At 41.5% G+C, this 16,865-nt stretch overlaps 2 protein-coding genes across 2 annotated transcripts; one reads left to right on the plus strand and one right to left on the minus strand.

Moving 5' to 3' along the window:
- The first annotated feature begins 472 nt into the window (after positions 1–472).
- On the plus strand, positions 473–2,936 carry gp9 (glycoprotein IX platelet). Its single transcript, XM_080764612.1, has 2 exons — positions 473–701; positions 1,827–2,936. The coding sequence occupies exons 1-2, from the start codon at positions 650–652 to the stop codon at positions 2,543–2,545; spliced, it is 771 nt and encodes a 256-aa protein (XP_080620738.1). The 5' UTR covers positions 473–649; the 3' UTR covers positions 2,546–2,936.
- A 505-nt stretch (positions 2,937–3,441) lies between these two features.
- Positions 3,442–15,879, minus strand: LOC308315696 (haloacid dehalogenase-like hydrolase domain-containing 5). Its single transcript, XM_080763811.1, has 8 exons — positions 15,648–15,879; positions 13,271–13,474; positions 12,305–12,417; positions 12,121–12,214; positions 11,503–11,536; positions 8,228–8,402; positions 7,176–7,364; positions 3,442–5,077 (listed from the first exon to the last, which is right to left on the minus strand). The coding sequence occupies exons 1-8, from the start codon at positions 15,750–15,752 to the stop codon at positions 4,681–4,683; spliced, it is 1,311 nt and encodes a 436-aa protein (XP_080619937.1). The 5' UTR covers positions 15,753–15,879; the 3' UTR covers positions 3,442–4,680.
- Between the last annotated feature and the right edge of the window lie 986 nt (positions 15,880–16,865).

The following is a 16,865-nucleotide window of genomic DNA, read 5'->3' on the forward strand; positions in this document are numbered from 1 at the left end:
GACCTGCTGAAATCCGGTTCCATTTGTACACTGTCAAAGTCACTAACTAATACTATCAACATACATCTATTCTATATACCCTCTACAACAGTGGTTCCCAAACCCTTTCTTGTCAAGGATCCCAGAATTTACACTTTATCAGCCCGTGGAACCTAACCCTGCAAATAAAAATAAAAAACCAACATGACTACAAAATGTAGGCCTACATTTTTACAAACTTGATACACACCTTTAACAAACATTTTCTAAATTTGTCATTGTGCCATTTTGGCACTGACCCAATTATATAAAGTAAAAAAGAAAAAGGTATGGTATAATTATGAGCATCCACATAAATTCAGTTACAGTCATGATGCAGTAGCAAATATGTAATACCCTCTTTTTAAAGCCTTTAGCAATGTTTTCACAGATAAGCTTTTATCTCATGTCAGCAGAGCTATTCCCCTCGCGCCAGATGAGCCAAACACTCGCACTTTCATCAGTGAATCCCTCATACTCGGAATTGGTAATCTTAAAATGATATATTATTATTAGTATTAAACTCTATTGTTACAAAATAGAGTTTGGTTTGTGTGAAGTGGAGATGTGAAGATGAAGAACTGTCAGAACTCGGCACGACATTAGGCTGAACAGGACAGAGAAGATACCTATGATGACTGGCAACACAGGGACTCCTTTCCAAATACGCTCGACACTGAAACGTACGTAATGGTTTTTTTGCTATCGGGGGAAACCCCCATATTTCCAGAGGATTTTACCCCCCAAAGGATCCAGTGTAGTTATTGACCCCCCTTCGTCAATATGTTATAAATATATATAACTATATGCATAACGACTTATGACAAAGACACCTTATAACTGACTACACGATAGTTCTGTGTTCCACTGATCTTATAATGCATTATGACCAGCACTTCAGTTATACTTCACAAACCTTGTCATAAGTTATGCATAATTATTAACATTTATAACGAGTGTTATAATGCCTTATAACCACACTATGTGATAATGCATTGTAGCCCTGAACTTAATATACAGTATACCCTTTATTGGTTAAATAATGTATAAACTAACTCCAGAAAGACTTTAGTCATCCTTTGGTAATTAACTAAAACATCATGTAAAACAAGTTTCTGGAGTTTATGGTTTTAGATTAATCTTTCAGTATATATAATTAGTACCAGTAAGACGCCCTGAGGGCAAGAAGAGTCGTGTGCACGCATCCGCCCGAGTGACGGCAGACTGCTGGGCGAGCGCTGGTGCTTTGGATCAACACTTGGAATGTCAGAATAGGTCAGCTCCATATATGGAGATCTAAGGGTGGCAGTGGGGGAAGTGTCTTGAATGTACAGGGTTTGATGAGGTCAGATCAACATATGGAATGTCAGAATGTCAGCCCATGGAGATCTAAGGGTTTGAGGTCAGATGTAGAGTTGCTGGCCGGCTCCATATGCAGATCTAGGTGTCTTCTCCATGTATGGCTATCCAGGGTTTGATGAGGTCAGTGTCATGATCTTCATATATGGAGACGGCCATGGTGGCGTGACGTGAAAATCTTGAAAGTGTTGGAAATTATTTCAACACAATCAATTTGGCGGTCAAAGTTTGAGAACTACTGTTTTAGAAGGCATTTGTAGAATCGGCCTCACTTGATTAGAAATAGAATACGATGCTGTGGAATGAGGTAGGGCCAGCTTCAGGTAAAGGAATTACTGTATTATCAGTTTCGATTTCACAGGATCTTCATCAGGTCAGTATTAATCCCAGTGTGCATAGGTATATGCTTAGAGAATACGATGCTAACATAATTCTCTTCAATGTTCCAGAGCTAGCAGTTGTACTGCTCTTGGCTACATCCAGTGCACAGGCTTCCATCCAGTCCTGTCTCTGTACAGCGCTGCAACCAGGCGGGCTACGAGTCAACTGCAGTTCCCTGAACCTCGTGGACGTGCCCAGGCTCCCTCCAGACACCACAGAGCTCCACCTGCAAGGCAACCAGCTCACCGTGGTACCACCGGGCCTTTTCGACAGGCTGCCGGGACTCATGAGGGTCTCTCTGGCCGGGAACCCGTTTCACTGTGACTGTGGGATCCAATACCTAAGGAACTGGTTGCTGAGGAACAGGGACGTGGTATCACAGGAGCCCGCGTGTGCCAGTCCCAGCTCTGTGGCGCATGCCCGCATCGCTGACCTCAGCGATGCTGATTTTGACTCCTGTGCCCAGCAAATGTGTAGCGGTGGCGCTTACGCTGTCCTGATCGGGACGATGCTCTTTGGCCTCATTGTTCTGTTGATGTGGGGTCTGAGGCTAGCCAAGAATTCTACGTTCACTCTGGACATCGACGAGAGACACGCGGGATTCCAAGCGGACTCTTTGCGATCGTTGAAGCCCAAACACAGGAAGAGGCTCCAGAGCGACCTGTCCGAGATCACAGAGACCTGGTCCGATGATGACCTGGAAAGGCCTCTCATCAACATGGAATTACTGCCACAAATACTGGACGTCTTGCACAAGGAGCACAACATAAAGATAAAGTCCACTTGAGAAGTATTCTGTCCATATGGATCATGATGTCTGATGATAGCCTTCAGTCAGACTGTACTTGAATATAGGCCATGACCTCTGTGCCCCCTCAGTTTGGTCTCATGACATTCAAAACATTTATGCCTCGAGGCCATCGTGGCCTTGATACTCTACACACACAGCAAATTTTACACATTTCTCTTTCCAGTCAATACGGTTTTTAGACACCAGTGTCTTTTGTTGATATTCTCAATCGTCTTTTGTTGAGATTCTGAATCGTCAACTCTCCCTGGCTCCCCTCCGAGTCCAGTGCGTTTTAACAGCGGGCGAGCATCGGGTGACACATCACCTAATCACCCACTATCGGGCGAAAAGATTAATTATTTTTATCTTTTCGGCGTTCCTCCGCCCACTTTTCGACTATCGGCCATTCGCCTGTAGTCACTGGGTCCACAAATATTGCACTTCCGGAAAATTGCTGTTAAAACCCACTGTTATCACTATCAGTCCAGGGCCAGTCCATGTACAAATGTTTGACTCAGGAATTTGTACAAATATTGATCCGTTTAAATACCAATAAATTGTTTGGGGAAATAAGAAAGCATTATTTATCATTTATTTCACTGATAATACTATGTATTGAAAATAGATCCACCCTTAAAAAACTCATTCAGTGCCACCTGGTGGACACCAGTTTTGTTGCCACCGAAGCCCATTATAAAGAAAATGAAATTCTAATGTGCATGTCATCACCTGCACACCGGATTAGAGGAATTCTCAAGATATGGAATTCAAAAAGGCGTCCAAAGGCGCCCATGGCACTTTAGGACATAAGGGGGAGGCGTCCAAAGGCGTCCTGTGGCACTGAGTGAGTTGGGTTAACAGACAGATAATAAAATAATCACACACAGCTGGAGTTGAGACAACAAGGTACCATGAAGGTTTTATTCTTTTTTCTTTCCTTTTTTTCTCTCCCATGTGCTCCCCACACACCAGGTGGGAACTGGGGACTTTAATTTAACCTCAGCTTGGTTCCTAAAACTCAACGTATTTCAGTCAGGTTGTTAACATTTACCTCAATAGGAAATGCATCAAATGAAATGCATGGTAAATCTTCAAATGAAAAAATATCTTGTTAGATTTATGTCTACAATATAAATATATAGCTAGTTTCCTGCTCATTTTGTCGTCCTCCAAATCCTACATTTACAAGGGGTAGGTCCACCAAACAGGGATATGGGGTAAGATTTAAACGTTTGGATCTGTGCAAATGCCGGTCAATGCTTACACAACGAGACACAATGCAGACAGACAGCACTATCACGGGACAATATTGCACTATTGATACATATCTATTCATGCTTATTGGGTAAAATGGGTGTTGGCCATTTGGAGATTAAAAAACAGAAATCATCTTGAGAACAAAAGGTTTAAAACATAAAAAGCACAAAACCATTGAGAACTTCTTGTAATAAATATCGGATGGTTTAAAAAAGTCGAACACCCATTCAAAACATGGCCACAGTTTAAGACATGATTTGCCTTGAATAAACATACCAGGAAATAAGGCAGTCTTTAAAACGTCCTTTTCCATAAAGTTAATTGTGCACTTATTCAATTAAGAGACCGTCACAAAATAAAAAAAATACTGCTAAAAACTGTTTAAAACAGTGAACGGTTAAAAGAGTTAATATGTTTAAGTATGAATGTAACCTATGTTTCTTTAACACACTGGCACGTCTGTAAACAATGTCCATGTTCATAGACATTAATAGTTAAAGTGATTTAACAGCCCAGACCTCTACCAGGGCATCTGGACCTGCACCAACCCGACCATTTAAACCACGGAAAGGAGTAGTCCACCTTAAGCATTCATAAGCCAATAAGGTGATGACCGGTGGAGTCTCCTATGTGTAATTGACAGAAAATAAGTAATTTTTTGGGTGAACTACTCCCTTTAAAACGTTATAGTCCACCAGGTCCACTCTATACTAGGTCCCCTCCCGTTTTAGCTATCATTGGATAAAACAGCCGAGCTACAAGCTCACTAGCTTGTACGAGCTACAAGCTCACAACGTGTGGCGTTGTGAGCTTGTAGATCGGCTATTTCCGCAGAGAGTTCCAGGAATGCATTGCTAAGGGTGAGGTCATGTGATCTACTGAGGCACAAACTGTTCTTGCTCAAAGATGAGGTTGACGGCTTCCGCCACGTCGTACACCAGGTGACTGGGCTCCACCAGCGCCGGGTCAAAGCGGAAGTCTCGGTGCCCATGGAAGACCGTCTCTTTGATGCTATGGCCGGCGTCGGAAGGCGTGTTAGGGTTGTACACGCCCGTGCAGACCAACACCGACTTACAGGAAGTGGCGGCGGGGGGTGCCAGCTCGCTTTCCCAGGCGACGTCCGCTTCCTCCTCCCTGCGGGGCAGAATGGAGCCGGCGGAGCCAGTAGCGGCCACCATCTTGGCCACGGCCTTGGACTTCTTCCTGGCGGCATTCTCCTCCAGGTAACGGTTGTAAAGGTTGGCGCCATAGATGTCCGTCATGAGGTTGTCCCTTTGGAGGATGTGAGAGGAGCAGGGTAAGCTCACCAGCCAACTGGTCTGATCTACACTTTGTTTTTCCAGTCCCCAAAAACTGTTTACACATTTGAAGTTGAACTGCTTGATAATGCATTATGGTGGTAAATAACAGTGGTGAGGGCAGATGGTATGGAAGGTCCAAATTGTAATTAATTAATCATTGAATAGAGTTAAAAAATAGACTTGTTTTAAAACAAAAGCATTATTCGGTCTGCACAATGACACATGCAGGAAATTAAGTTACAATGAAATTAAGTTACAATGAAGACTTTGTGATAAATATATACACCGGTATATTTGTTTTGTAAATTAATACACATTATCATAGAAATTGTCACACCAAAAGTAGTGAAAATGTGCAGATCTACAAGCGCCGAACACTCGGATCACGTCGCGATGCGATGTGTTCTGAGCTTGTAGATCGGGCTGTATCACTATTAAAAAAACTATTAAATTAACAATCAAAAAAGGAACGGTTTTGGACATACAGTACAAGGTTTCCACCCAACAGTCCAAAGCTTCTATATCTTAGAAGATATCTTCTATATCTCCTATGAGATCATAGGAGATATAGTGCAAATTCCAGCTCAGTGAAAGTAGACAGTGTTACACTATGTTAAACTCAGACATTGTGACGTTTTTCTGTAATTCTTCTCTTTATATTAGATTTTCTGTGGTCTGCGGTTTTCAGATTTTCCTGAATGACTGTGATGTCAGTCAGCAAATCCCATATATAACATAGGAATCTGCCAGCAGATGTCACTGTTTTCACTGTTTTCATTGCAGCTCAAAAGGACACAGAAAGAAATCCCAGACCACAGAAAATCCACTGAATGTTCAAAGTTCAGGTTTTTTGGGTGTAGTTGAGGTCATAAAACCTAAAATAAATAAAAAATAAATGAAAATTAATGTCATGAAACCTTTAAGACATTAAACAAGTCCATTCACCTGTGTATTCTGTGAGCCACCAAGGCTGATATTTTATTACAAACCCTACTCGCACTGGGCCATCAAAGCTGATTATTTTATTGCTAAAAGGGTTGCCTGAATGGAATGCCTACCATGAGGTTGATATTTTGACAAGCGCTCAACCACCAATGCTTATATTTTGTTAATAAAAAATATATATATATAAAATAAATAGGTCACTCGCCAAAGTGTTGGGTGACTTCCACACGGAATAAAGCTAAATGCAATCTCATGACTGAAAGTTTCATGATGATGTTTAGTAGGTACTATCATTCTAAATCTAAACCCATGTTGCTGCTGTTCTAATTCAGTACATACAGCCAACCAGTTGAAGAATTTCAACAGATTTGTGGCATTAACCTTTTGCTTTTATGACATTTCTGAGATTATTTATGTTTATGGAAGATGCTTCTAAACATGTCTTCTAATTCTAGTTTGATCACTTCAAATACTCTAACCCAAAAATAATAGCCAAAAATAGCTAATCTACAAGCTCAACACTTTGCAACGCGACATCTAGCGAGATTGTAGATCTGCTATTTCCGGTGGGCAACATGCTTTCATAGAAGACATGGAATGCAAATGACTTTAATCCATGTGTCCAAAACCAAATGAAAAATCTACACACGCTTGATGCTTGGCTAGTGATCATTTCGGACCGTGATAATGTAAGGAATTATGCCACCAGAAAGGATACATTTTTAATATATCAGTACAACGGCATCAGTGATGTAAAGTATACTAAATGCTGGAGGTCATCCAGAAACATGCTTGTGAGTAGACAGAGAAGTGGAAAGGTCACTTCTGTTTTTGATGAGTGACTCTGTTTACGAACGCAGATCTATGCTTTCAAACCAATGTCTGCCGAGGACTTAAATAACTTATTCTTTATGATCTCCCAGACTGCCAACAACGCCATTAACGCCTTTTTAAAACGTGTATAGAAAAAAATAAAAATAAAAATAAAATAAAGAAATGTATAGAAACAGGGCCTTTTTTGGACTGTGGTCTAATCGTTAGGCCACTAATGCATATCAAAGGGTCAGCCCTTCAAATTAAAAAAGGTTTAGAACGAATCAGTGGCATAGAGGGAGGTTTCTTACCCGATAGCGTAGAGCGAGGTGATTGGACGTTTCCATCCTCTCTCCATGGCCTGGCCTCTGATTAGGTATTCACAGAAGTGGTAGGTAAGTTCACAGGGTTTCCCCATCAGGGCCTCGTACTTCACCTCTCTGCCCGTTATCTTCTTATAGATGTTCTCAAGGCACACGAGGAACGCCCCATGGCCAAAGCTAAAATGAAATCAGAAAGAGTTACATTTAGAAAGTTCTAGATTCTAGTTACATCTAGATTATAAAACAGAGAGCGAGAGAGAGAGAGATAGAAAGAGAGAGAGCGAGAGAGAGACAGACAAGTGGGAGAGAACGAGAAAGGAAATTAGAAATTAACACTTCTGATGCCCAGGAGGTCCACACACGTCTTGTCAAATAAAACCGTGGGGTGCTAAGGAAGTGTGGGACGTCTTAAGGTCTTTATAATCAATATTAAACGGGATATCTGAAATCCATGTGCGAACCACAGATTTTACCTGGGCCTCAAGACAGAGGTCAGAGTCCAGTAGTACACCCACATTTTTGTCTACTGGTGTGACATTGGCTTACATGAAGTCGAGACAGTTGTGTAGGTGGGTTCTAGAGGCAAGTGGACTTATTGGTGTTAAGTTGCAGGGAATTTGTAGACATCCAGCTTTGAAGCTCGGCTAGGCAGGCATTAAGGGATTTTTCGAATAAGTTGCTGGACAGGTGAGTGAGGAGCTGAGAGGAAATAACTTTTTCTATACTTTTGGACATGAAGGACAGTTTGGAAATTGGTCTGTAGTTAATGAGGAGAAGAGGATCAAGACTGAGTTTCTTGGGTGAATTAAGACGTGTTTAAATAAAGAGGGGACAGAACCAGAGACAATAGTGATTAATTATATTGAGGATGAACGAACCGTTTCAATTACCTCTTTTAATATTGGAATTGTGTCCAGTGATCCTGTGATCTGCTGACACATTTGTGTTTGGTTGCGGCTATGAAGGATGAATGAAAAAATGATTTCCCTTTTTGCCCGAAAACATTCCAATAGCAGGACTGGTGCTGATTATGCAGTTACCGTGGAGACTGGGCCTCAGCCATCCACATGAGGTCCATGTTGCAGGCCAGCAGAGGGATGTGGGGAAACGTCTGGGGCTGATGGACACTGCTCAGGTTCCCATTGGTCAGCAGGACGTCAACGATCAGCTGGAGGTTGGTCTCCCATCGAATCGGCTCCCCAAAGAGGATGACAGCTGTGTGCGATGGAGGGACACGCATGACTTGAAGGAGCACGTCACCCATTCTCAACACGTCTTCATATAATTGATCCTCAGTAAGAGTTAATAATAAAGATGGCACCACATCCGTCTACTCACTCTACTGCCCAATCCCTCAAGCCCTGAGCCCTCATTGACTTTAGTGACGTCAGCTGCAAGTGCTTGAGGGCGAGAGGCTGCAAGGGCTCCAAATTGTTGTGAAAGGAATGGGACAGCACTTTGAAGATGAGTCCGCCATTCATGACACTTTGCAATTTGCATCACTTTATAAAAACTGTCCTTATTCACAGCCAGTGCCTACTGTATATGCTTGGCCTATTTATACTACATGTCGATCATGTCTATTTTAGTATTTAAGCTGTTCGTTTTATTATTTTCATAAATACACTTTCCTGTGATAGGGGTTGTAATATTCATATATAATAATATTCATTATAAATGTCATTTCCATATTATTTTACTTTGCTCATTAGTCATTTCTCATCATGTTTCCCTTATTATTAAATATATAGCCTATCCTTCCATTCCGTCTCCCTTTGAGAACAGTGAGAAAGCACTATTGTGTTTGTTGACATTCTAACCACGATACATAACTAATATGCACACTTAAATGATTGACGTTCGGAGGATCCCCCTCATTCCCCACGTAACACTATGAACTGTGGGTAATTTATTTGCCAAAGTCAGTCAAAGTCAGCATCGATGCTGACTTTGGCAAAGGGCACACAAAGGGACGGGGCTGAGCCCTCACTGACTTACCGATTTCAAATGGGACATCCCTCAAGCCCTCGCAGACTTCACATGAACGTGCAGCTAAGTCAGTGAGGGCTCATTGAGTCAGCAAGGGAGTGGATTGGGATTGGGCCTACGTCTTAGAGGAGGGCTTTGGACGGTTCAGGAACATGTCTACCAGTGACATCATTGATATGCAGGTTTTGGTCATTTTAAAAAAAAGGTTTTATATTGTATTAATGCAAGAACAATGGCATCTATTTCTGCATAACTTTCCAAGAATAGAAAGGCAGTCGTTTCTATTAGCTTGGAATACCCATCGATGATGTCATTGGTTATCCAAGTTTCTGAACTGTCCACAGCATGCCAATGAGACACAGAGTGAGTTGATGGAAATTGTGTGAACTATTACGAGTATTAGGATTGAGGAAGGCAAATTATATGAAGATACGGTTTACAATTAGTGAAGTACACTCTTCATTGCCGATTCTGAACCTTTTTAAGTTCAAGGACGCTGAGGAAGAATTGTGGTAGAATTACATTTTATGCCGTCATGCTGTCAAGGTGCCAAGGTGCCAGATTACAGACCTGGTAGCTCAGATCTGTGAACCAATACCAGAAATCAGACAGGCTCGGCCAGGCTACAGGCCTGGAAACGGTAGAGTTTTGGGTTCAGCTGTACAGCTTAGTCCTGTGACAGTCACACAAGCAAGTTCCTCTCTTATCTTTCAATATACCTAGGCTCTCTCTCTCCCTGCTTTCCCCTGAAAAGTAACTGTACCGCCTGGCTGTCTAATGTTTCCCTAGTGGTCCAAATTGTATGGGTCTCGAGTACATATCCCATTGTTTTTGTTTCCTACATTTTGTTTTGATTATTTCAAAATTCACAATTCTTCACAAGTTAAAAACAAATTCAACGTTTTTCAAAATAATTCCATATTAATTAGAGGGGAAAATAGCAGATCTACAAGCTCGATGCAACATGTGAGCTTGTAGATTCCCAAGTTTGGGTCACAGGGAGACATCAAATTTCTCTTTTGGGTCTAGAGCTAAAAGGTTTGGGAATCTCTAATGCACTTCTCCCATGAGTTCATGTATTTAAACTTCTATCTTGGCATGAAACATCTCAAACTCTTTCTGCCTCAACAATACTAGCTGATAAATAATTATTTTATATTCATTAGGCCATGGAGCCCCCCATTTGGTACGTGTTTGTGCATCTATTGGACTCCAATCAACACTGTAAATTTCTGTGTAATTCTACCAGACCCTAAGTGTCCATTTGTACCCCTGGTGGTCGGGAGCTGACGTTACACAGCCATTATTTGCCCTGGGTTAGGTAGTGATAAAAGGACCGGAAGGGTTGAGCTTCCGCTGATCGGTTAGCGGCAACATCAGTTCTATATACATCCAATCAGCAGAGTGGAAGACAGTGAACTTTGTCAGTTCGCATAATGGCGAGCTCAACAGCCAGGAACGCCTGCCATATGTTCAATCAACTCCATCCTCGCTCTGTTGAGAATTCCAGTGGGACTCTGGGCAGTTGACCATAATGGCAACATTGATTGAACGTGTTCAATCTATGTTCAATTAAAGTGCTGATCAAATGCGGTTTTGTCATCGTCTTTGTTAATAAATAAGGCTATGGTAATGTGTTTTTTAAAATTATCACCTAGCACAGGGGTTTTCAACTGATTGTGAACCAAGGACCACTACCCTCCTGACTAAAAATCAACATGGTTTAGATTAGTGCTTCTAGAACAGTCCAGGCATTATTTAACTGAAATATACAAGTGGTCCAGAGCCTTTTTGATCTATTTCTATCCCACGGTTACCCTTATTCCATTCTCTTACTTTATCCAAGCTTGCATTAAACTCACTCTTGGTTTACTGATAGACAGTACTAATATAGTAAACGCATAATACGATGATTAAATGGACACATTTACTAATAATGACTCAATCAGGCAAGCTGGTACACTTACCCTTCTTGAGATTCTATCTCCCTTTTCTGTGGAATTTCTTAACCTGACTTCCCAGTAACTGACAACATTGACGCACTTCCACAGAACCATGCAAAGTTTAGTGCACTGTTGCGTGTAAGAAAATACAAAATCTTCACTTTGCGATTAATTAATTAATTACTAAATGCATGGTCAGGGAACACATGCAATGCCTTCACAGACCACCCGTTGAAAACCCCTGACCTGGCAGTTAATCTGTGTTTTAGCAAATAAACTATAAAAGGAGAAATGTTCCTGGGCAACTTTGACAATGCCAGCTGATTATTAGTTGAGGTTATATAGATGTATAACACAGTGTAATATATAGATCAAGCACATACCTTCAACCTTAGGAAGGTTGCCAACAGGAGTAGACTGAAAGAAAGAATACAATCTAATTGGACATAGTTTACAGTGGCACGTGTTACTACAAATAGTTGTTGTTCTGGTTAATACAATTCAGGAAATTCCTGAGGCGTGTAAAACATTTTACGTTCCCGAGGCGTGTAAAACATTTCACTGTGCATTTTACTGTGCAACAATTGTATAAGGCTCAGTTTTGTGCGTTTTCTAACGGTATGTGTCACCGTGTTTTGTACATATGTGACTATCATTCACAAATGTATATTCTACTGTGGCCTGTGTTTTTAAGTTCCACATGGAATGTTCTGCATCTAGTCTCAGGATATCCGGTGATATGGCCTCCTACAAGGTTTATAGTTACTATTCATTCCTCACAATAGTCAATGGTATTGTCAGTGTTTGGTCATTGGCACAATAAAATCTAACACACCCATTACTAGGTTGCAGCTGTGTTTCATATGTACATATTTTAACAAGCTCAGCCTATCCCTTTTGATAATGTTTAAGCTTTAAATAGCAGCAAACTCACAAAACTGGCACAAAAGTGCCGCTAGCCAAGGGCTTAGTCCCCCTCTAATGCCATCCAATTAACTCACTGGCAGTTTCGGTCTCCTGTTGTGATCCACCATGTCCAGCAATGGGAATGATTCCCTCAGCATTTCAATACTGACCACATTCTCAAAGCCCAAACTAAAGAGAAAGACAAATTATTATTCTAGTCAGAGACTAGAATATACAGATCAAGACAGAAGCTCACAAGATTCAACAATACTTTCGTACTTTTTGGCAATGTCCAGGACCGGTCCTTGTCCTGACACGAGAACACACTTCTCATGGTACTTCTTGAACATCCTCAGTGGACTGTGCGACATGATGACCTGGTCTTGAGTAATCTTTAAACAGAAAAACAAAAACACAGGGGGAGATGAATAGCGCTGTGCATAAACCAGGTGAGGTATGAGGAAAGGCTTGGTCAATATAATCAATATTGTGATATAGGACTGGATAATCATGATCATATGAGATTATCGATCATTATCATAATATTGTGATATGACAAAAAGTGTCATTTCAAGATTTGAATCTCCCAACGTGTCTCATCATGACACGTTGTGAGCTTGTGGAGTTTAGTTGTATTTTTTAGTTTTGCTTTTTTTGTGTGTGCAAAATGTTAAAGAAAATACACATTATCCTCACAATAACAATGTTTGAGGTATTTGGTTAAATAATATTGTGATATTTTGCTGGACATCATAAACCAGTAGACAGGATGATACTAATATGAGCAAACCAGGTGAGGTATGCACTGCAGTCTCGTTGCATATTATTTAGTCATGATAATAGGGTTGGGATCCTTTACGATTTTAACAATTCTTAGCAGTCTGATTACATAAATGTTTAAGGATTTCTATATCCTCACTTGTTCTTACACAGGACAGGGACCCTCTGGGTTACTTGAGGAGGCTCAAATAGACCCTTACAGATCTGTAACTCTGACAGTGTACAAATGGAACAAAATTGACACGATTTGTACACTCTTAGAGTTATAGTGGTCCATGTAATTAAAACGTTTGAGAACGGTTGAGAACCACCGGTATTGTGATTGTATAGCATTAGAATACAAGAAGTCCACACGCCGGCCCCGACAGTTTGATAAACCAGTTCTGGAGACGGTTCCGAATGTCATGAGGAACCGGTTCCACAATGTTGGATCCCAACCCTATAGTTGCCAATGCATCTACTTACAGGTACACCCAGAATATGAGAGAGCTGGTCTGCTTTTGTCTGTCGCAGGCAATTTCCTGCGTTTGTGACAAAGACGACTGGTACCCTAAATTGACCCTCATTGTTGACCAGCTTCTGAAAAGCCTTCTTTGCAGCGGGGATGGGCGTCTTTCCCCGGACGAGGACCCCGTCGATGTCAAACAGCAGACCAAAGCTGGGCTGTGGCTGTGTTAAAAGAGACAAGAATGTGTAAAGAAAGAAAGAAAGAATATACACCGGTACATAATGTAGGGCAAAAGGTGTCTCGTGATCGGATGACAGGTGTGAAATGAAAGAAACAACCACACATGGAACTAAACAATGAAGGTGGTGTGGGATTCATGAGCTGTAAGTACGTATGCATACACTATTAAGCAGTGATTCTCAATGTGGGGTCTGGGGAGGGGACCTCCAGGAGTCATTGAGGGGCCTCCGGGAAGACCCTAGCAAAACGAGGAACAGTTACTTTGAACACTTAGTAGTTCACCCCAAAAAATATTCAAGAAAGTTATTTACCAAACTTTCCACCTCAGAGGAAAGCCTGGTCTGTGTAACTAAATCGCCTGTGTGATCCCATCTAGGCGTGGTCTAGACTGGATGATAAAATCTAAATAATAATTTAAAAAATATTATTCTGGTTAAGTAGTTCAGTTTTTTACGGCATCGCTTTGTTTTGGTCGCGCCTGTTTGTTGTTAGTCTTGCAAGTCGCTACGAGTTGCAATAAAAGATGGATATACCAAACAAACTATTCCAAAAAGTACTTAGTAAGAAACATACACTGCATCAAGGCTTTTATTGGATGGGCCCTAAAATGATGATGCCCTTGATCACATGGAATTTGGGGTAATGCTGATTGTGGTTTGGGGGTCCGGCCTGACGACTACAAACCAGACAAGGATTACCATCCACTCGCGACTGGATCATGAACCTGAAAATGGTATGACTTGACTCCCACTCCCAGGCTATCCATGTGGCCTTGAATTCATGGAGATTTTTTTGTTTTTTGTCCAATTCCTAAGCCAATAATTTGATGACGGGCAGAGTCCTCCTATTGACAGATGACCCGGTTATGAAATTATTGTCTCAGGAATGCAACAAAAACGTCTCCATGAAATCAAGGTTTGTGGTGTATGTAATAGATAGAAAATAAGCATTTCTTTTGGGGGGTGAACTACTCCTTAAACCCCATTAAAATGTTCCGCTATTTGAAAATAGCTGCTCTACATGAGGACATGAGACTAATGATGCATCTTTGTTTTTAATATTGCTGCAAGGTTAATATTAATGAGACCATACAAAGCATCATATTTGAAAACAAGTTAACTAAGTAAGTTAGAACTGTGTGGGCCTTTAGATCTGCTATTTTTAATAAACGTTGACAAATCTTCTCTTCTTACTTATTTTCAAATGGGAGTCCACAGCCAAATACAAATCAATTTGGGGGTCCTTGACATGATGAAGCATGAGAAGGCCTACTACTGTACTAAATGTTCTATGGTGATTCGGTGAATGACTCACAAATTACCTGTAGGCTATGCCTAGTGTAAAGTGATAATCACAGATGACCAACTATCTGTGAGCGTATGTCATAATCTACATTAGTTCTGGTCCATAGCTAAATCTACACTATATTTTATAGTGTTTTTTATAGTTTACTTTAATTTGAATAATTAAAATACTGTTGTCGTGTGATACATTATAGCATCTGAGGAGATTGGTCATTTAGCTATTCTATGGGATGGGATTATAACTATTTACATTGTTTTAATTGCATATTTGCCGCAAAGTATGTAGGAGTAAGTAATGATTCAGATTGTCATCCCAACAAATAGCTCTGGTCCATAGCCTTGTACTGCTCTTGCTGCCGTTGCATAGAGCTATGGACCAGAGCTACCCAACACAGCTAGAGGCTCTGCGTTACGACATCGCTGTCTAATTACACACTCACAAAAACAACCAGTGTGGAAAATGTACTGACAAAGACACAGGGGGAATAGTTGTTTTTCTCAGCCGTAGAGTAGGCTACACTACAGTATCACTCAGTATGCAAATGTAGGTCCCAAATACAGAAACGGTAACCAAGACAAAGTGTCCCGAAAGGGGCTAGCAAATGTCGTTGATGTGAGGTTAGGTCAGCTCCCTGCAGTTTAGTGGCTGGCCTGAGAGCCGCGTGCCGCCGCATCCAAGAACGTTTACAATGCATTGCGACGCAATAGCGTGAGAAGGAACTCTATGGACCAGAGCTAATTCATTTGATACGCTGACCTATTTAATGACAATCAATCGACATGGCAACAATGCAGTTCGATGGAGCCAAAATGAAGCAACGAACGGCTCCAGACCGAGTCGAAACCGTACCTTGTTATTAGACACAGTTCCGTAAAACCCGCACCGAGAACCGGCGGCTTGACGGTTACTGAGGGTGCATACCGCCCTGTGGCTAAACGTCAGGAGTCCCTTCATCTCCTCTACCGGGTTAAAACAATAAAATACGGAAAAAATAAAAAGCGCTATTGAAGGGAGCCGGCTTGGGCTGAGCTGCTCAGCTTGGCTCTTGGTCTTTCCCTTCTAGACTTGTTTTGCTGTTTTCCTCCGGTTCTCTCTCGCCCATACATAATTTGACTCGACAAGAGAAGATGACGACATATGGGCAGGAGGAGGTCCTTCGCGCATCGATGAAGACTCTGGGCATCGAACAGAAAGGAGTGAGGAGCGGAGCCAAGCTGCACCGCTGCCATTTTATACAGCATCAGGTGGACGTGGGAGTTTAAAGCCAAGGCACAGCCTCAAAGCAACGGCCAGTACTGCACACTGAACAAAACCAGTAACCAGGAACAAAACCCTTGATTTTCATACATTTTAATTTTATGCAAGTAGACACGCGGTTCTCAACCTCAAAACCTTAGAAATTCGAGGGACCCGTTTGAGGTAATAATAGGACACAGGATCACAGACTCCCACTGTGCCCACCCCTCTTGAGGGTGGGTATAAATAACCAAATGGAACTGTAGTACTGTACTGTACCATTGTATCCTCCGAGTAACAGACCTAGCCCCCGACCCCCAACCCACCTGTTAGCCACCATTGTATGAGCAAGTTACTTACCCAAACATGCCTCCGGCTCCTTCCCATGTTTCATCTCAGCCCCGCATAAGAACCATTATCTATAAAAATAACATTAATTGGTATTAACCCAAGCCAAGCTGGGGCCCAAGATCTGCTTTATATAGGGTACCTAAATTTACCCTAGCACTAGCAGTGCTAAGGAATTGGATGTAGAAATCTGAGCTATTCGTCCGAGGCTACAGAATGTCCCACATTCTTTGAAGAAAATGTCACCTAGTAACCAGTGGCCCATTTGTTGTGACAAACATGGCAAATGGGCCACATTCAACAGCGTATTTTGAAATGTGAAAAAGGTGGGTATCCAAGATAAGTGGTTTCCGAACTCTAAATATTTAATACATCTGAAATTTAAATTCACAGTTCACCAGTCATCCAGTAACTGTTAACCAAAACCACATCTTTACACCGTTCAAATCTGGATCCTTGACTTAAGTTATAAGTAGAGTTTCA

The sequence above is a fragment of the Protomyctophum bolini genome, assembly GCF_963924005.1.
Source record: "Protomyctophum bolini genome assembly, chromosome: 5".
In the NCBI taxonomy this organism is placed as follows: Eukaryota; Metazoa; Chordata; class Actinopteri; order Myctophiformes; family Myctophidae; genus Protomyctophum; species Protomyctophum bolini.

What these genes read in the sequence shown, in the direction of transcription:
- LOC308315696 (XM_080763811.1), bottom strand. Translation starts at nt 15,752, where the DNA reads ATGAAGGGACTCCTGACGTTTAGCCACAGGGCGGTATGCACCCTCAGT. An exon ending in CTCATATTCTGGGTGTACCT is followed by an intron (nt 12,418 to 13,270) that starts GTAAGTAGATGC and finishes TTCTGTTTAAAG; the next exon opens with ATTACTCAAGACCAGGTCAT. An exon ending in GCTGAGGCCCAGTCTCCACG is followed by an intron (nt 7,365 to 8,227) that starts GTAACTGCATAA and finishes ATTTCATTTTAG; the next exon opens with CTTTGGCCATGGGGCGTTCC.
- gp9 (XM_080764612.1), top strand. Translation starts at nt 650, where the DNA reads ATGATGACTGGCAACACAGGGACTCCTTTCCAAATACGCTCGACACTG. An exon ending in AATACGCTCGACACTGAAAC is followed by an intron (nt 702 to 1,826) that starts GTACGTAATGGT and finishes TCAATGTTCCAG; the next exon opens with AGCTAGCAGTTGTACTGCTC.